This window comes from Urtica dioica, chromosome 4 (genome assembly GCF_054948205.1).
Source record: "Urtica dioica subsp. dioica isolate 48M chromosome 4, U.dioica_male_clone48M_v1_H2, whole genome shotgun sequence".
Taxonomy (NCBI): Eukaryota; Viridiplantae; Streptophyta; class Magnoliopsida; order Rosales; family Urticaceae; genus Urtica; species Urtica dioica.
The window spans coordinates 16664659-16680739 of NC_142759.1; the positions used below are offsets into that span (position 1 = coordinate 16664659).

General features: G+C 33.9%; 1 protein-coding gene across 1 annotated transcript; it reads left to right on the forward strand.

Moving 5' to 3' along the window:
- The first annotated feature begins 8296 nt into the window (after nucleotides 1–8296).
- LOC149400886 (aldehyde dehydrogenase family 2 member C4-like) lies at nucleotides 8297–14254 on the forward strand. Its single transcript, XM_089612356.1, has 8 exons — nucleotides 8297–8452; nucleotides 8637–8779; nucleotides 11543–11926; nucleotides 12163–12252; nucleotides 12328–12501; nucleotides 12592–12729; nucleotides 12814–13013; nucleotides 13719–14254. The coding sequence occupies exons 1-8, from the start codon at nucleotides 8344–8346 to the stop codon at nucleotides 13990–13992; spliced, it is 1512 nt and encodes a 503-aa protein (XP_089468482.1). The 5' UTR covers nucleotides 8297–8343; the 3' UTR covers nucleotides 13993–14254.
- Nucleotides 14255–16081: the final 1827 nt, after the last annotated feature.

Genomic DNA, 16081 nt, shown 5'->3' on the forward strand with positions numbered 1-16081 from the left:
AACCCCCTACGATAAAATTTTAGCCAAACTATTTAAAAAAACAAATAATTGGCTGCATAGCCATCTTAAACACTAGCAATTTGGTTTTAGTCAACCTTTCGTTAATTTCTCGTAAATAGTCATCTTGCTTACGTGGCAGCTTATTAATTGAATTAGTTTTACATTTTTGCCCTTACGCTATTTTAATTAGGCAGTTTTTTTTTTTAATTTCGAATCAAATATTGAAACCGAATAGGGAAGTTTTCAAATTTGAAATTTGAATTTTCCAGCAGATTTTGAAAGTTCTCAACCCATTTATTGTTATGTATTTGGAAGTTTTTAGCGTTGAGTTTAGGTAATTAGTTTATATTTTCGTGGCAATTCATTATGGATAAAATCTGTAAATATATTCTTCATTTATTGATATTATTTTGTCTACCATATATTCATAATTTCCAGAATTTTCGTGCCCAAAATATTTCCAGAATTTTTTTCAGTTTATTTACACGAATATACTGTAAATATGCTTTGTATTTACAGTGAATATACTGTAAATATGCTTTGTATTTACAATGAATATACTGTAAATCTGTTTTCTATTTACACGAACATACTATTAAAGTGAGCAACAACAAAAAAAACTATTCTTCACGGAGTCCATGATTCCGATCGGGACCTTTGGACGCAGATCGTGGAGAGGAGGACGAAGTGAGAGGCGCTGAAGTTTTTCCCGGCGACGAGGCTGTTCTTCGTGGCAGATCGCGGAGCGGAGGACGAAGTGAGAGGCGCCGGAGTTTTTCCAGGCGACGAGGCTGTTCTTCGTGGCAGATCTGCCTCTCAGCATGGACGACGAGCGGGCCGATCGATCGAGATCAGTCCCAGGTGGTGGGAATCCAAGGGGATCCAAGAATTTTCTAGTACTCCGATCATCGAAGTACACGAAACCCACATGCAAAACGTACTGAAAGGCGTACCCAGAGACCCAAGCCCGAGAGGCGTCGAGGGTTTCTCGTGGAACGTCGAGAGAAGGACGAAGAACGAGACGAGGATGAAAGCGATGTTCCAGATCACGTCCAGGACCATGATCGTTTGCGAGTACGCGCAACTCTCTCCGCCGTCGGAGATTTGTTCTTCTCCGTCGTCTTCGTCATCGCCGTCGGCGAGGATGGCGGCGGCGAGGAGGCGGAGAGAGAAGGAGGAAGGTGTTGGTGGAGTGGTGTGATGGCTTCGGAGGAGAGGGTGGGTTGTGGAGAGAGTGAGGAGCAACAAATTAATGAATTTTAATTTGCTTCCAGAAATAAAGCGACAGTTATGATGACCAAATCTTTGTAATTATGTTTTATTATTCAGTTTAAAATGAGCGGGATATTTATTGAGGTTTGTTTGGTCTTTTAATTAGTTGTTAATTGGTGGGCGTGACTATTTACTGGAAATTAACAAAAGGTTGGCTAAAAACAAAACCTCTATAACCAAATGGCTATTCACCTATATAACCCTTTTAAAAATTAAGAAAGTAGCCAAAACTAAAACATGACGCATGCATCATGTAATGGAGACATATGAATACGTTGTTTCTTTAATTAACTAAATAGTTTGGCTATAATTTTAATGGAGGATAGCTATTTGGCTAGTTGGTATAGTTTGTTCTTAAATTAAACCATTAAATAGTCGTGTTAAATGGTTTATTTAATCGTGTTTAGACATTCGGACTCAATTAATTGCGATTAAATGATAAAAAACGTAGTAGTCATAAGAGGCAAAAAAAATAGTATTAACAAAATAAAAATATCTCAAACATAGTAGTCATATGAAAATAAGACTCCAAAATCCAATCATCTTTCACAAAAACAAATAAAAGAAGACATAGTAGTCATAAGAGGCAAAAAAATAGTCTTAACAAAATAAAAATATCTCAAACATAGTAGTCATATGAAAATAAGACTCCAAAATCCAATCATCTTTCACAAAAACAAATAAAAGAAGACATACGATTAGTTTTAGCCAATACGAATACTTGAATCTTCGGATTGTACATCCTCGTCATGTAACTTAAATTTCAAAACGTCTTCTATGAAATTTCATTGGCTTCTCCATTCGATCATACATAAATTTTATAAATAATTAAATATATCAAAACAAAAATAAATTCAAGTCTTATAAAACTAAAATGATAAAATAAAATAAAATAAAAAGCTCAATTACCATAAAGTCAATCACGAGTGCAAACTAATGCCTTGACCGTGTTAGGTATAAGTCAGCTACGATATGCATCCAACACTCTACCGCTGGTACTAAACGAGGATTCCGAAGCAACATTTGAAGCAAGAACGACTACTATATCTCACGAGACATTGTAGCAACGATGGGATATCGACATTCATTTAACTTCCAATAAGCGAGGATGTCTAACTCGATGTTTCTACCCATTTTTGGTTCTTCTAAATAAAGTTAAAATTGAGTTTTTGGTTGAGAACATGTAAACTCCGAGGGAGACATCTCATCAAATTCCTACATTAGATCATAAAAATAAATCAAGACAAGTTTCATAAAAAAAATTATATATAACTAAGTTAAAGACTATTATAAAATAAATAAAAATTATATTTCACATACCTTAAAAATTTCATCTATTGGTTCATATTGATCATTATCATTTCTTGGACTCATATCGGCAAGTGGTGGTGGTGAATACTTATTTGATCTATCATAATACTCTTCAAAGATAGAGTACATTTTCCTTCTCACTTGCGTGAATCCAAAGAGTCATTTCCATGCAGTTTTCTATAACTATAATCAGCAAATTGGAGCTTGTATCAAGGATCCAATACGCAAGCATTAGCTAGAGTAGGATGAAAGTCGGACCAATACTTTTGAAACTTAATCCACATTTGAGTTGCCATAATCTTCAAGTATTCATCGCCACCACTTTGTCTATATAGTTGAAGAGTCACACAACATTGCCATATAGATGGAAAATACAAGTTCGAAGTAGGACTGGTACCAGAAAACTTGAACACTTCAAAAATATTGGGTTTTTCCAACTTTCTCCCACTCCTCTTCTGAAGGACAATGCTTGCAATTTGAATCGGTCAAGTGTAAATGTTGAAAGGCATAATGATAATGTGTAGCACTCTTGATCACGAGATAAGTGGAGTTCTATCTAGTTGGCACATCTTCACTCAACCCTAGTATAACCCATAGAAACCAACTTCACACAATCCAAGGATTTATCATTTTTAGTTTGAGATCATTTGAAATACTTAACACTATCACGAATCTTACCAACGGATCTATCAATTTGCTTCAAACAATCGTGCGCAACTAGATTGATGATATGAGCACAACATCGCATGTGAAACAAATCATCATCGAAAACAAGGGATCCCTTCATTTTCAATTGACTCCGCCATAACTCAGTGGAAACATCATTCGAAGAAGCGTTAGCTAATGTAAGTCTAAAAAAATATCCTTGAGTCCCCAATCACTAAGAAAACCATGAGACAACGCAATACCGATGTGAGGTGGGGGCATATAACTAAAATTCAGGAGGCGCTTTTGCAATTTCCAATCTTTATAAATGAAATGCGCAATGAGACATACATACCCATCAGAAGTCAAAGAGGTCCACGCATCAGTTATAAAACTAACTTGACCCGAAACAACCTCTTGAGTCAGAGTTTCTCTTTATTGTACAATTTTATAGCATCAGCCTTAGCAGTGTTTCGTAAAACTAATTGAATATCAGGATGCAAACACTGAAATATTTCTCTTATTTTATCGTACTCCACAAAAGAAAAAGGGCAGTTCATGTTTAATCATGGTTGATATGATCAATTCATGAAACTGTGAATTGTGATTGTTCGATATGAATTGAAAAAAAATAAAATTGAATACGATAAGTTATTATGAGACTATTGTTAATGTGATTTGTTATAGGGTGAAAATCCTCCCCTCAGAGAAGAAGGCTGGCAATAGTCAAATCAAGCCCGTGTAAAAAAGTTCGATTATTCTGTTATACTTTTCCTGACACCCCGAGCAAAAGATTCTTCCGAGCGTTCATACTTCGGAAGTGCGCGCAATCTATCGGTTCTGGAATCAACCCTTAGGTGAGAGAACATTTACTTCTTTTAGGAAGGTTGGATTCCATATCTGTAAATCACTTCCCACTCGAACAATGTTCCGAAACTCCCAAGACATAAGCTGTGATTAGCATGATAGTCGCCTTTTAACGAATGAGTCAAAGAGCGCGGTAACATGATCCAGTGTCCACGATCACTTCATGATTTACATCAAATCTCACTGTGATCGCCATTAGCGACCTCGGTTAGTGTGTCTTAACGGTCCTTAAACGACACATCTACAACCAAGACTTGTTCGAGTAGTACACTTACCACAAGTGTAGAATGCTCTCACTAAGTGATCTACCTTCACTTGTGTTTCACATATATGATTTCAGACTCAGCTACACAAGCATGAATCAATCATCGACCAGTTTTAGTTCACTGCCCAATCTCAGATGCCGAGCATATGATCAGTTTGATACAGAGACTATGGGTTGATGAATGTTTGATAAATCTTAATGTAGAAGAAATAACGTTTTCGATTCGAATTATAAATAACAAAACTATATTTTATTAATAATTTCAACGAGAATTTACATAAGCATCTTCTCGTGGGCAAGAATTCCTAACAAATATAGGACAGATAAATTATTTTTATTACACCATATTTTCTAATATCAATTTATTGTTTATAGTTATAATTTAATAATTTTACATATATAATATTAATCGTATTTAACTGGGTCATAATCTTGCTATTGCTCGTAATCGTATTAATAGTGTCATATTCGTGCATGTCGTAATCGTGTTTCATTTCGACCATTTAATAATCGTATTAATTGGATTTTAATCGTGTTATCGTAATCGTGTCGTTTTGACCCATTATTTAATCGTGTTAACGTGTTCGACCAAATTAAGGACTGATCTATTTATTGAGATCTAAATCCGTTTTAAATCGTGTCGTAATTATTTTGTGTTTCGTGTCCGGACTAAATTGACATCCCTAATTTTATTACTTCCTTAAGGATTGTGTATGATTTTTTTTTTTCTTCTGGCCGAGTGCTTGGCGATTCAGGAAGGATTTCAATTCCCGAAAGCTAACAGCTTCAAACTCGAAAAGGTTGGAAACCTCGTGTTCTCGAGCGGCTAACGCGATTAATAGTCCTAGTCCATTGCTCATCAAAAACCCGATTTATCTATAACGTTGTAGGTCGTTTTCCGCAAGGAAATAAATTATCCATTAAAAAAAACAAAATCACGGATCTTGCTCTAAGTTCACTGTATTTAATTCTTCAAAGTTTTCTTTTATTAATTAGTTTCCTTAATAATCTTAGATTTAATTTTGAAAATATATTTTGTACACAGTGTACCCCAAATGTTTAATATATAACTCTATATTACTATTGAAAAATCACACGGACTAGCCCACGTGAAACATTGAAATTGTAAAATAGTCAACGTGTTAAGATTTTTGTTTAAATAGTCAGTTTTGATGACGTGACAATTAAATCACTATTTTGCTTCTGGTTTTTACACTTTTTATAAATATTTATTTAAATAAAAAATAATTAATGATAATATTTGCTTCTATCTCCATATCTCTCCAATCGTATTTGTTTTGTACTTTAAAAATCCATAACACGTAAACTACTACAAATATACTGTTCTTTCCTTCAATATTTATCATATATCAATATAATTGATTCGTTGACTTTTTTATTTTTTTAATTCATTAACCAAATTAAATAGATTTTTTATTTTGCAACTATTCTTGTTAGTTGCATACGATTTCATGTATCGTTCATGTGATACATACTTTCCAAATGAATATCAAAGAACAAGAGTTTCCACATCTCTCTCTCTCTCTCTCTCTCTCTATCTCTCTCTCTCTCGCTCGCTCTCTTTTTTCATAAGTCAATGTCATGGTCGAATCTCTTGCGACGGCAGAATCGGATCTGCATCGTTCGCGGCGATGAGATTGGAGTGCGAGTGAGCCATGTCGACTCTCCGGCCTAAGCCTCAGCTTCGGTCGCCGAACCCCCATTTACTGGCAAACTCTTACACGTTGTCGCGCGATGACGAACGGATTCGGTTAATCTCTCTCTCTCTCTCTCTCTCTCTCTCTCTATCCCCCTCAACCTCCATTGATTCTGGCGCCTCCTTCCTCTGGTTTCGCCTGAGACCGTGGCTTGCTTGCCTCAAATTCGTCAACGTATTTCCTTCCCGATGCTACTCAAGGTAATGGCTCGTGCTTCCCGGAGCCGCGCGACGGAGGAGGATCCACTCTAGATTTGATGGCGCATCATTCATCGCAGATTCGGTGACCAAGCTTTTGGGAGACTAAATCAGTATGTTTTGTTTATTTCGATTTATTCGTATTAATTTCGGTTTGATTCTTGTTAACTATGTGTTAATTATTATTAATTCAGTGTTAATTATTATTAATTCAGTATTAATTCTTGTTAATTCAATGTTAATATTTTCTGTTTATTTTTTCTTGTTAAAAAAATTACGGTTTATTTATGTTTATTTCGATTTATTCGTGTTAATTTCGGTTTATTTCTGCTGGTTAATATCATTATATATATGGAATTTTTGTTTATTTCAAAAAGCGAAGTAGGCTCCGTATCCGTTCAGAAATCGGTGGCTCAAGTTGGAATCGGCGGCTCGAGAAGGATGTCAAGTTGACTCGGTGTTGAAGATCGACGGTGAAGATCAATGGTGAAGATCTCGTAATATTTTTAGGAGATTTTTAATTTATTAGTGAAAGAGTTATTTATTGTAATATTTTTTATTTATTTATTTTATTTTATTAATTGATTGATTTTTGTAACCTTTCGTTTTAATGAAGGGTACTTTTGTCTGATCAAGGTTAATGTAATTTATTGACTATTTCGCAAAATAAACTAAACATTGACTATTTTGACAATTTTATGTTTTTTATTGGTTAATCTACTCAAATTCCCCATATTATTTTTCCTTAAGCTCTTGCAAGGGTGAATCTTGTAAATGTTTTCAATGATTGATCATTTTTTTTTTATGATATCTAATTTGACTTTTTATTTATTTCGTCGGTCAGGGTATAAAATGATTTAAATTTACAAAAGAATTCATTGCATTTAAATATTTATTTACCTTTTGTTTCAAGCATCATTCATACAAAGCTAGATGTATATGGAATACATTTTCTCTCCCAATTTATTTTTTTATTTTTTTTATGGGAATACATGAGCGGTGACGTACCCCAAGTCGGCTTTACTCTGGGTCAATATTCCAAATCTCCAATTGATGAGAGCCAAAACAATTTGATGGCCACAACCACAAGACGTAGTCGCGTTGGAATTATATTTTTTTTGGGGTCAAATATCGTATATAAGTTGAAGACAAATTTTCTTGCAGAAGGCGTGGTCTAAGGCTAAAAATGAGGGCACACCGACTTGTAAGCCAGTAAAGCAATTTTTTTTTTTTTTTTTTTTTTTTGCCCCTTTTTGAATTTATTTTATATTTTTTTATCTTAAAAATTTACAAATCAACTCCCTCAACTTTTTTCGGCATATTAGCCTCTCCTATTCGTACCTGCTTGTATATATAGGTGCTAATAATAAATAAATAAAGACTTTATATATATATATAGAGACCAAATGGATCAATAATAGTAAATATGTGAACATCACTTCCCCGATAATAAAACGTCAATGTGAAGTTAAACATACATTTTGACTAGTCAAAAGATGACGATTCCGTGCATGAAAAAAAATTCAAACATCATAAAATAGAAAATAAAAATCGAAGATTATAACTTGTCTGAATGAAGAGCTAACTTCAGGAAAATACGTTGTGCTTGCGGGTATGAAAGTCCTTGTAATCCGTGAAAGGGTGAATTCAACTATTCAATATAAGAATTTTGAGAAAATATTGTTAAAGAATATTAATCTTAAATTTTATATGTACTTTATAGTTTATACAGTAAAAAACAAAATAACAAAGATGGGCTTATAAAGTTCCCATATCACGAGGATGCTGAATATTATACCGATCCGAAATTACGAGTCTACCAATATATATTTATGTTTACTAAAAAAAAAATACCAATATACATCTATGTGTGCGTAAAATGTCCAAATTCCAATGTGGCCCAGAAAACAGAAGTCTCTCATAATGAATTGTTGTCGTTTTGCAATGCCATCACTGATGATGTCCTCTCTCTCTCTCTCTCTCGTGCTAGTTTATTTTATTGTACTATATATTTCCGACCCAGCCTCTCCAAATTTATTCATAGCATAAAATCGAGAGAGAGAGAGAGATGGGCAGCGATTTTAGTGACAACGTATCTAAGGGTGCTCTGAAGAACATGCCAACCATCAAATACACAAAGCTTTTCATCAATGGAGACTTTGTTGATTCGGTTTCAGGTATTTCGCCAGCTCTTAATTATACTTGCATATATCTCTGTCATCTTGTCGGTCAAAGGCTCATACAATTTCCACACCACATAATATCTCAATTATTGACCTCAAAATATATACTTATGTGCATGTTAATGAATACTGGTTTTCAATTTATCGTTAATACTTTGATTAAAAAAAAAAAAAACAGGAAAAACATTCGAGACGAGAGACCCCAGAAATGGAGAAGTAATAGCAGAGATAGCAGAAGCAGTCAAAGATGACGTTGACTTGGCCGTGAAATCCGCACGTGCGGCTTTCGATGACGGTCCTTGGCCTCGCATGTCTGGCCTTGTACGTTTTTATCACTCTCACTAATTTCCTTAATCTAGTACTAACTATTATATTAATTACAACTAGTTATTACCATTCATTAATTAAAACAGTGAGAACAAATTAGTACACTGGTACAAATGTAACGTTTAAACTGGTTATTTTTCTAATTTTTTTCTTTCTTTTTTATGTATGTACTTAAAAAAATACTTTCTAATGATTTGGAACTTTCGATAAAAGTTTTCTCAAATAATTTATGAATAATTGAGAGGCTATCGCTTCAAATCGTAGTGTGGGGTGGCTAATGTCTATGTATCCTAGTTATCATTACTGGAACGTATTTGTTTGATACAATAAATCATTTTTTTTATACGTCAGATTTGGCTAGAATATTATTAATCAGGATTAATAATGCTACCACGAGTCCATAATCATAATATTTAAATTTTATTGTAATTAAAGTATTGATTACTTTGTATTAACCAACTAAAGCTCATATTATTTAATGATTGACAGCGATAATCATTAATTATTTGTATTGACTTTTGCTGTATAAAAAAATCATTTACTATTATAAATTTCATGGTCGGGAGTTTTATATATGTTTTAGCTCAAAAAATAAGGATACAATTAATAGAAAATAAATGACTATTAGTCGCTGTACAATTTTTGTATTTATACCATTGTTCATATACAAGAGTTTTGGCATGATCACCCAGTTTGGAATCTGGGGTATATTACGTGTCGTCTTTGTTCAGGACACGGAAATCAGCCAGCTATTTTTGACCTTATTTTTTATAAATATGCATAAGGCTTAAAATGTTTTTATTCATATATAGCATCGTAACAGATAGCAATGAGATAACAATATGCATTAATATATATAGAAAATAATTGGCTGAAATGGACACTTCTTTGTTTGTTTGTTGATTTTTAAAAGATTTTTTTTTTCGTTTCCATCTGGTCACTATCACAACGATTTGTTTTTACATCGTTTCGGAAATTTATCAATTATGCTACTATTTTTTAATTCCAACAAAATATATTATACGTTCTTTAGAAAAGGACTTAATTGATACACTAATGTATATCATAAATTAAATTAATTTTTATATAATGATATAAAAATTAACATTCTAATTACAAAATATATATTGCTTTTAATTTCTAGCATATGAATTGAATTCTAAAGATAGTAATCATTTAAAATCCTACATTCTTAATCTCAATTTTGTTTTCTGGTTATTAATATAATTTTGCCAATAAAAACATCATTAAAAATTGAAAATTGTCTCAATTACTACCATTTGATAAGATTTTCCAATTTCCTACCAAAAGTTTAATTTGGTCAAAAATACTACTAAATCACTTGTACAAATACAATTTAACATAAAAATAATTGATGTCAATTGTTGATATAGATTTCAACAATAGATGAACCCAAAACTCACGGACGTCAACAATAGATGTTAATTGTTGACATTATGTTGATGGTAAAATTGTATTTGTACAAGTGATTTACTAGTATTTTTTTGTCAAATTAAATTTTTGGGGAGAAATTAATTTTTTTTTTTTTGTCGAATAGTGATAATCGAGACAATTTTTCTAAATTTTCTAAAAAAAGAATAACAAAACAGCAACATTAAAACTTACCGGCGTTTACTTTCATTTTATAATAATTGATTAGAAGGTCAACATATGGTAAAGCAGGGCAATAAATGAAAAGCGAGAAATAAATAATATTGTTAGTTTGTTACCACTTGCGTGTGCATGCGTTACATCAGACCTGATATGATGTGTTTGCGTCAATTGTCTTTCATTCTTGCATACATGCGTGGCTTGATTGTTTTTCTCTTCTTGCATACATAAAGATCTGCCTTTCGACTAATTTAGTCTTCAACTGTTTAGTAATCGAAAAAAATTAAGTTCTTATAAATAGTTACAGCTTATTAAGGCTAAAAGATTTGAAAACAGAAATTATAAAATGGCTTTTTAAGGTATTTTGAATATTTTTTAATTGAAAAAAAATGGTTAATTATTTTTTTAATTATAAAATGGTTGATAGGGTTTTAACCAAAACTATTATTTTTAACTATAAAATGGTTGATAGGGTTTTAACCAAAATTATTATTTTTAATTATAAAATGGTTGATAGGGTTTTAACCAAAATTATTATTTTTAATAAAAAAATAGGCTTTTCAATTTTTTTAAATATTTTAATATAAGATTAATTGAAGCTAACTGTGTTTGAATATTTCGGTTAAAGTTAACATTAATGGAAAATTCAATACTAAGATTTTACTTAAGTTGGCAAAAAAATTCATCTTTCAATTACATTACATTTCAATCAACTTTTAATAACTGAAGTTTTCAACAAATATTTTACATTTCACTCTTTATTCATATCCCTTTCTTTCATAAATAAATAGCAAAGAAATAATCAGCAAGTATGTTTCAAAAAATAATAGTCAACAACTAATCTTATCACAGGATCCAAAATAAGGAAATTTTTTAAATAATGAACTACTCTATACTCTTATTGTTTTATTTGTAAAAAAAAAAAATTAATTACATTTTGATGTAACAATGTCACAATAATCTAAATTTAGTGTTTTCATCCTTGTACAATACACACACAATATTAACATTATTTGCTTGGTTGAACATAAAGAAAACCATTTGACAATCAGATGAATAACACGCAGTCTTATTATAGTTATACACATTGTTAGATCTCCGTATATATTTATGTAGCGTAGGATCTAAATCTTTGATGCAATGCAGGAGAGAGCAAAGATCATGTGGAAGCTAGCGGATCTAATCGACCAGAACGTCGATGAAATTGCGACGCTAGAGAGCTTGGACGCGGGAAAGCTTTTTGGGTTCGTGAAGAGCTACGACATCCCAGGCGTGGCGGACACCCTAAGGTACTACGGGGGAGCTGCGGACAAAATCCACGGGGAGGTCTTGAAGATGTCGAAGCCACTCCACGCCTACACGCTCATGGAGCCAATCGGGGTGGTTGGGCACATAATCCCGTGGAACTTCCCGAGCCTCATGTTCTTCATGAAAATCAGCCCCGCCCTTGCAGCCGGTTGCACCATCGTCCTCAAGCCTTCTGAGAAAACCCCTCTCACCGCTCTTTACTACGCTCATTTGGCCAAGCAGGTATGTAATACACCTACAACTATCTCTACATTTGTAGCATTAAATTATTTATTTTTTCATATTCGCCCCTCCTGAATAATTTGTTAATTTCTCACATTTTCAAATAAAATTTAAATTGTACCGCTTCTGACTGAAAATCTTGGCTCGCCACTGCATGTAACCTTAAATCTTTTAAGTTAATTTTAAGCGAATTTTTTATAAGTGTTCATTTATGTATTTTTCTTTTTATTCTTAAGGCCGGTCTACCTAATGGAGTGCTTAATGTGTTGCCTGGATTTGGACAATCTGCTGGGGCTGCCATCAGCTCTCACATGGACATCGACATGGTATAAATTCTGTGCCATGATTCTCTATGTAATTTTAGATTGGAGATGTTAATATTTGGGTAATTAATTGGGTAGGTGTGTTTTACGGGCTCAACGGAGACGGGACGGGAGGTAATGAAGGCGGCGGCGATGAGCAACTTGAAACCGGTGTCATTGGAATTAGGAGGGAAGTCGCCGATCATAGTTTTCGACGACGCCGATGTAGAAATGGCTTCCTCTCTAGCTCTCCAGGGAATCTTGTTCAACAAGGCACGTCCCCGTAATTAATTTGAATAACTTCTAAAAAGAAAAATTAAAATGTAATTGTATTTATTATTCAACTTGATTTTTTTTTCTTAGGGTGAAATATGTGTCGCGGGATCCCGGGTTTTGGTTCAAGAAGGGATTTATGACAAGTTTGAGAAGAAGCTGATTGAGAAGGCAAAGGCTTGGATTGTGGGTGACCCTTTTGATCCCCAAGTGCATCAAGGACCCCAGGTTAGTATCAAGGAAAAGTTATAACTAAAATAAAATGGAACAAATAAAAAAATCTAAGTTAAAAAATGACGTGGATGGTTTCAGGTGGACAAGTTGCAATTTGACAAGATCTTGAGCTACATTGAGCATGGTAAGAGAGAAGGAGCAACTTTATTAACCGGCGGTAAATCCATAGGAGAGAAAGGGTATTACATTGAGCCAACGATCTTCAGCGATGTCAAAGAGGACATGATGATTGTGAAGGACGAAATTTTTGGTCCTGTCATGGCTCTTAGCAAGTTCAAGTAAGTTCTCAAAAGAGCCTAGTTTCGTTATGGAGTGAGAAACCAAAGCTTGCAGGTCAAATATATCAAAAATCAAATAATGCGAAAAATGAACTTTAGAGGAATCTAAAACAAATATCTATTAAACTTCGGTGTCCTGCGAAATTGGTATACGATTATTTTTTTAGCATCAAAAGATTTTGTGAATTCCAAACAAATATTTAGTTGATTTAATGCAAAAATTAATTTTAGCCTTGAGAATTTTATATCTAAATTGTGGTGTTTTATATGAAACATCTCGCTAAATAGTCAATCGAAAGTAATAAATTAACAAAATAGTCAAAGTTTGTATACATACATTTATTATATACATACATAGATGTCATATGTATACAATGTCAAAAAATATTGTTTTTTACAGTGTTAAACTTTATCCATTTCGCTTATAAAAATTGAAAATCTGAGCTATTTCGCTAAAAGTTAAGTTTGGCTAAATTGCTAAGTATTAATTAGTTTCTTGTTTTCCATATCAAATCATGAACAGTCAATTAAAATTATCTAAAAAATTGAAGTTTAGCCATGATATATTTGTTATATTTATCTAAAAAATTGCTAGGAAGAGAGCGCTTATATTTATAAAGATAATTTATTTTAATTTGACATAACCAAATGATATATTTGTTATATTTCTATTATAAGCTAAAATAATTTGATTGTGAATTGCAGGACGATTGAGGAAGCAATAAAGGCAGCGAACAACACAAAATACGGACTAGCGGCCGGGATAGTGACGAAGGACTTGGACGTGGCTAACACTGTGTCTCGCTCTATCCGCGCCGGAATCATTTGGATCAATTGCTATTTCGCCTTTGACCGAGACTGCCCTTACGGTGGCTACAAGCAAAGCGGCTTTGGCCGAGACTTTGGTTTGGACGCCCTTCGAAAGTACCTTCAAGTCAAGTCCGTCGTTATGCCCATTCACAATTCTCCGTGGCTCTGAGAGATCACTCAACATCATTGCTTGCTCTCTAAGAAATGTTTTCACACAAATAATTATGTTTTTTTTTTTTTATGTGGAATTGTGGATGGTTCCGTAATGCTTATATTCATTAAATCATGTGGTTATTTTTATTAGAAGTGTGGGCCTAACTCACACTTAAAAGCTAGCTCAAGAGTGGAGGGAGACCAAACACTTATAAGGAGCACATTGCTCAAGTACCCAATCGATGTGAGACATTCTAATAGTTTTATTTTTGCTATTATTCCTTTTTCCTATTGTTGGCGGTGGTGGAGGTTTGATTGTTGTAGATGGGATTTTTTGTTGGCGAGTTGTGGCGTTTGATAATTTAGGGATTTCAACATATATTGATGATAATGTAATAATCCAAATACAAGAATCCGAGATATATATTCCATTCTAATACAACCACAACGAAAGAGAGAAATTACTATATTGTCCTCACACAATAATATATTAGTAATAGGAATAATAATATATCCCCTTCAAGCTTACAATGCTACAATGATAACCGTTGAGAGTTTGTCAGTTAAGAAGTGGAAGTGCGAAGTGGAGTGGGCATTTGTTAACAAATCAACAATCTGAAGAGAATGGGAACATAAGGCAACACGATCGTACCAAGCTATAGTTGATGGCGAGTGACATGAAAAAGCATGTCAATATACTTATTGGTGCGCTCATGAAAGATCGAATTACGAACAATTTGAATAGCACTATAATTATTACAGTATAATGACATATGGTGACGAAGAGTAACCCCTTGATCAATAAGTAACCACCACAACCAAACAATCTCATATGTAGTTGAAGCCATGGCGATACTCAACTTATGTGAAGGAGCGGAAAATAACATCTTGTTTTTTTTTTACTCTTATAAGAAATGAGAGAATCACCAAGGTACATGCATAATTCAGTGGTGCTTGTGATGTGTATGTTCACCAACCCAATTAGCATCAAAGTAGGTGCGCAACTCTGGTGGTGACGAAAACAGAAACAAAAGACTCTATAACTGAGTGCCTCGAATGTACCCGAGGATACGAAACACAACATCCCAATGGACTCTAGTAGGGGTAGTGACAAATTAACTAACTACATGGACCGCGTACGTAATATTTGGACGCGTAACTATGAGATAAATCAAGCTGCCTACCAACATACGAAAGAGATGAGACCCATCAGAAAGAGAGTAGTGATCATTGGTTTCAAGAGGAGTGACAACGGTCCTATTGTTGGTGAGACGTGCACGCCCCAAAGAGATCCACTATATATTTTGACTGAGATAAAAGATAACCCTTTGGAGAAGAGGTTACCTTTATACCCAAAGAGTAACGTAACAAACCCAAATCTTTCATAGAAAAATACCGGGCCAAGTCAGACTTCAATGATTTAATCATCATAATCATCACCAGTAATAATCATATCATCAACATACAAGGCCAAGTCAGTGGCGAAGAGTTCAGCTCGTGGTGAGCCTGTGGGTGAAGAGGTCGCAGGGGCGAGCGTAGCATAGGGTGGTCGCGCGACCGTGGCGTAGGGCGCGCGATGGTGTGGTGCATGAGTGCGTAATGCGTGGTGCATGCAAGGGCTTGGTGCAGGGCGCATGAGGTGTGTGGAGTGGCGTGAGCTAGATCGGGGCGAGCAAACATGGTGCATGTGGACTTGGCGTGGGGTACTTGGCATGGGGTCCTTGGCGGGAGTGTCATTTTTCTCATAAGCTTTGTTTTTAGATAAATTGAGCATAAGGCGAAGAAGTAGGGATAATCAATTCGGGCTCAAATATAAATATATGTTGTTATCGTCAATTTCATTAAATAAAAATATTCCAACCTCAAACTTGGACAAAATATTTAAATAAGTCATTTAAATTAGTGGTTAAATATTTACGGAATAATGTGAATAATCTTTTTTTTTAGATAAATTAGGTTTTAATACAAAGTGTTAATTCATTAAAACTATGAGATTTTTCTAATTACTTAAAAAAGTAAAAACTGGTCTAATTTTACATGCAAGGCACTAGTTTACTTGATTTGACTAATTTTTTTTATTAATATAATTCGGTACCACTATTTCA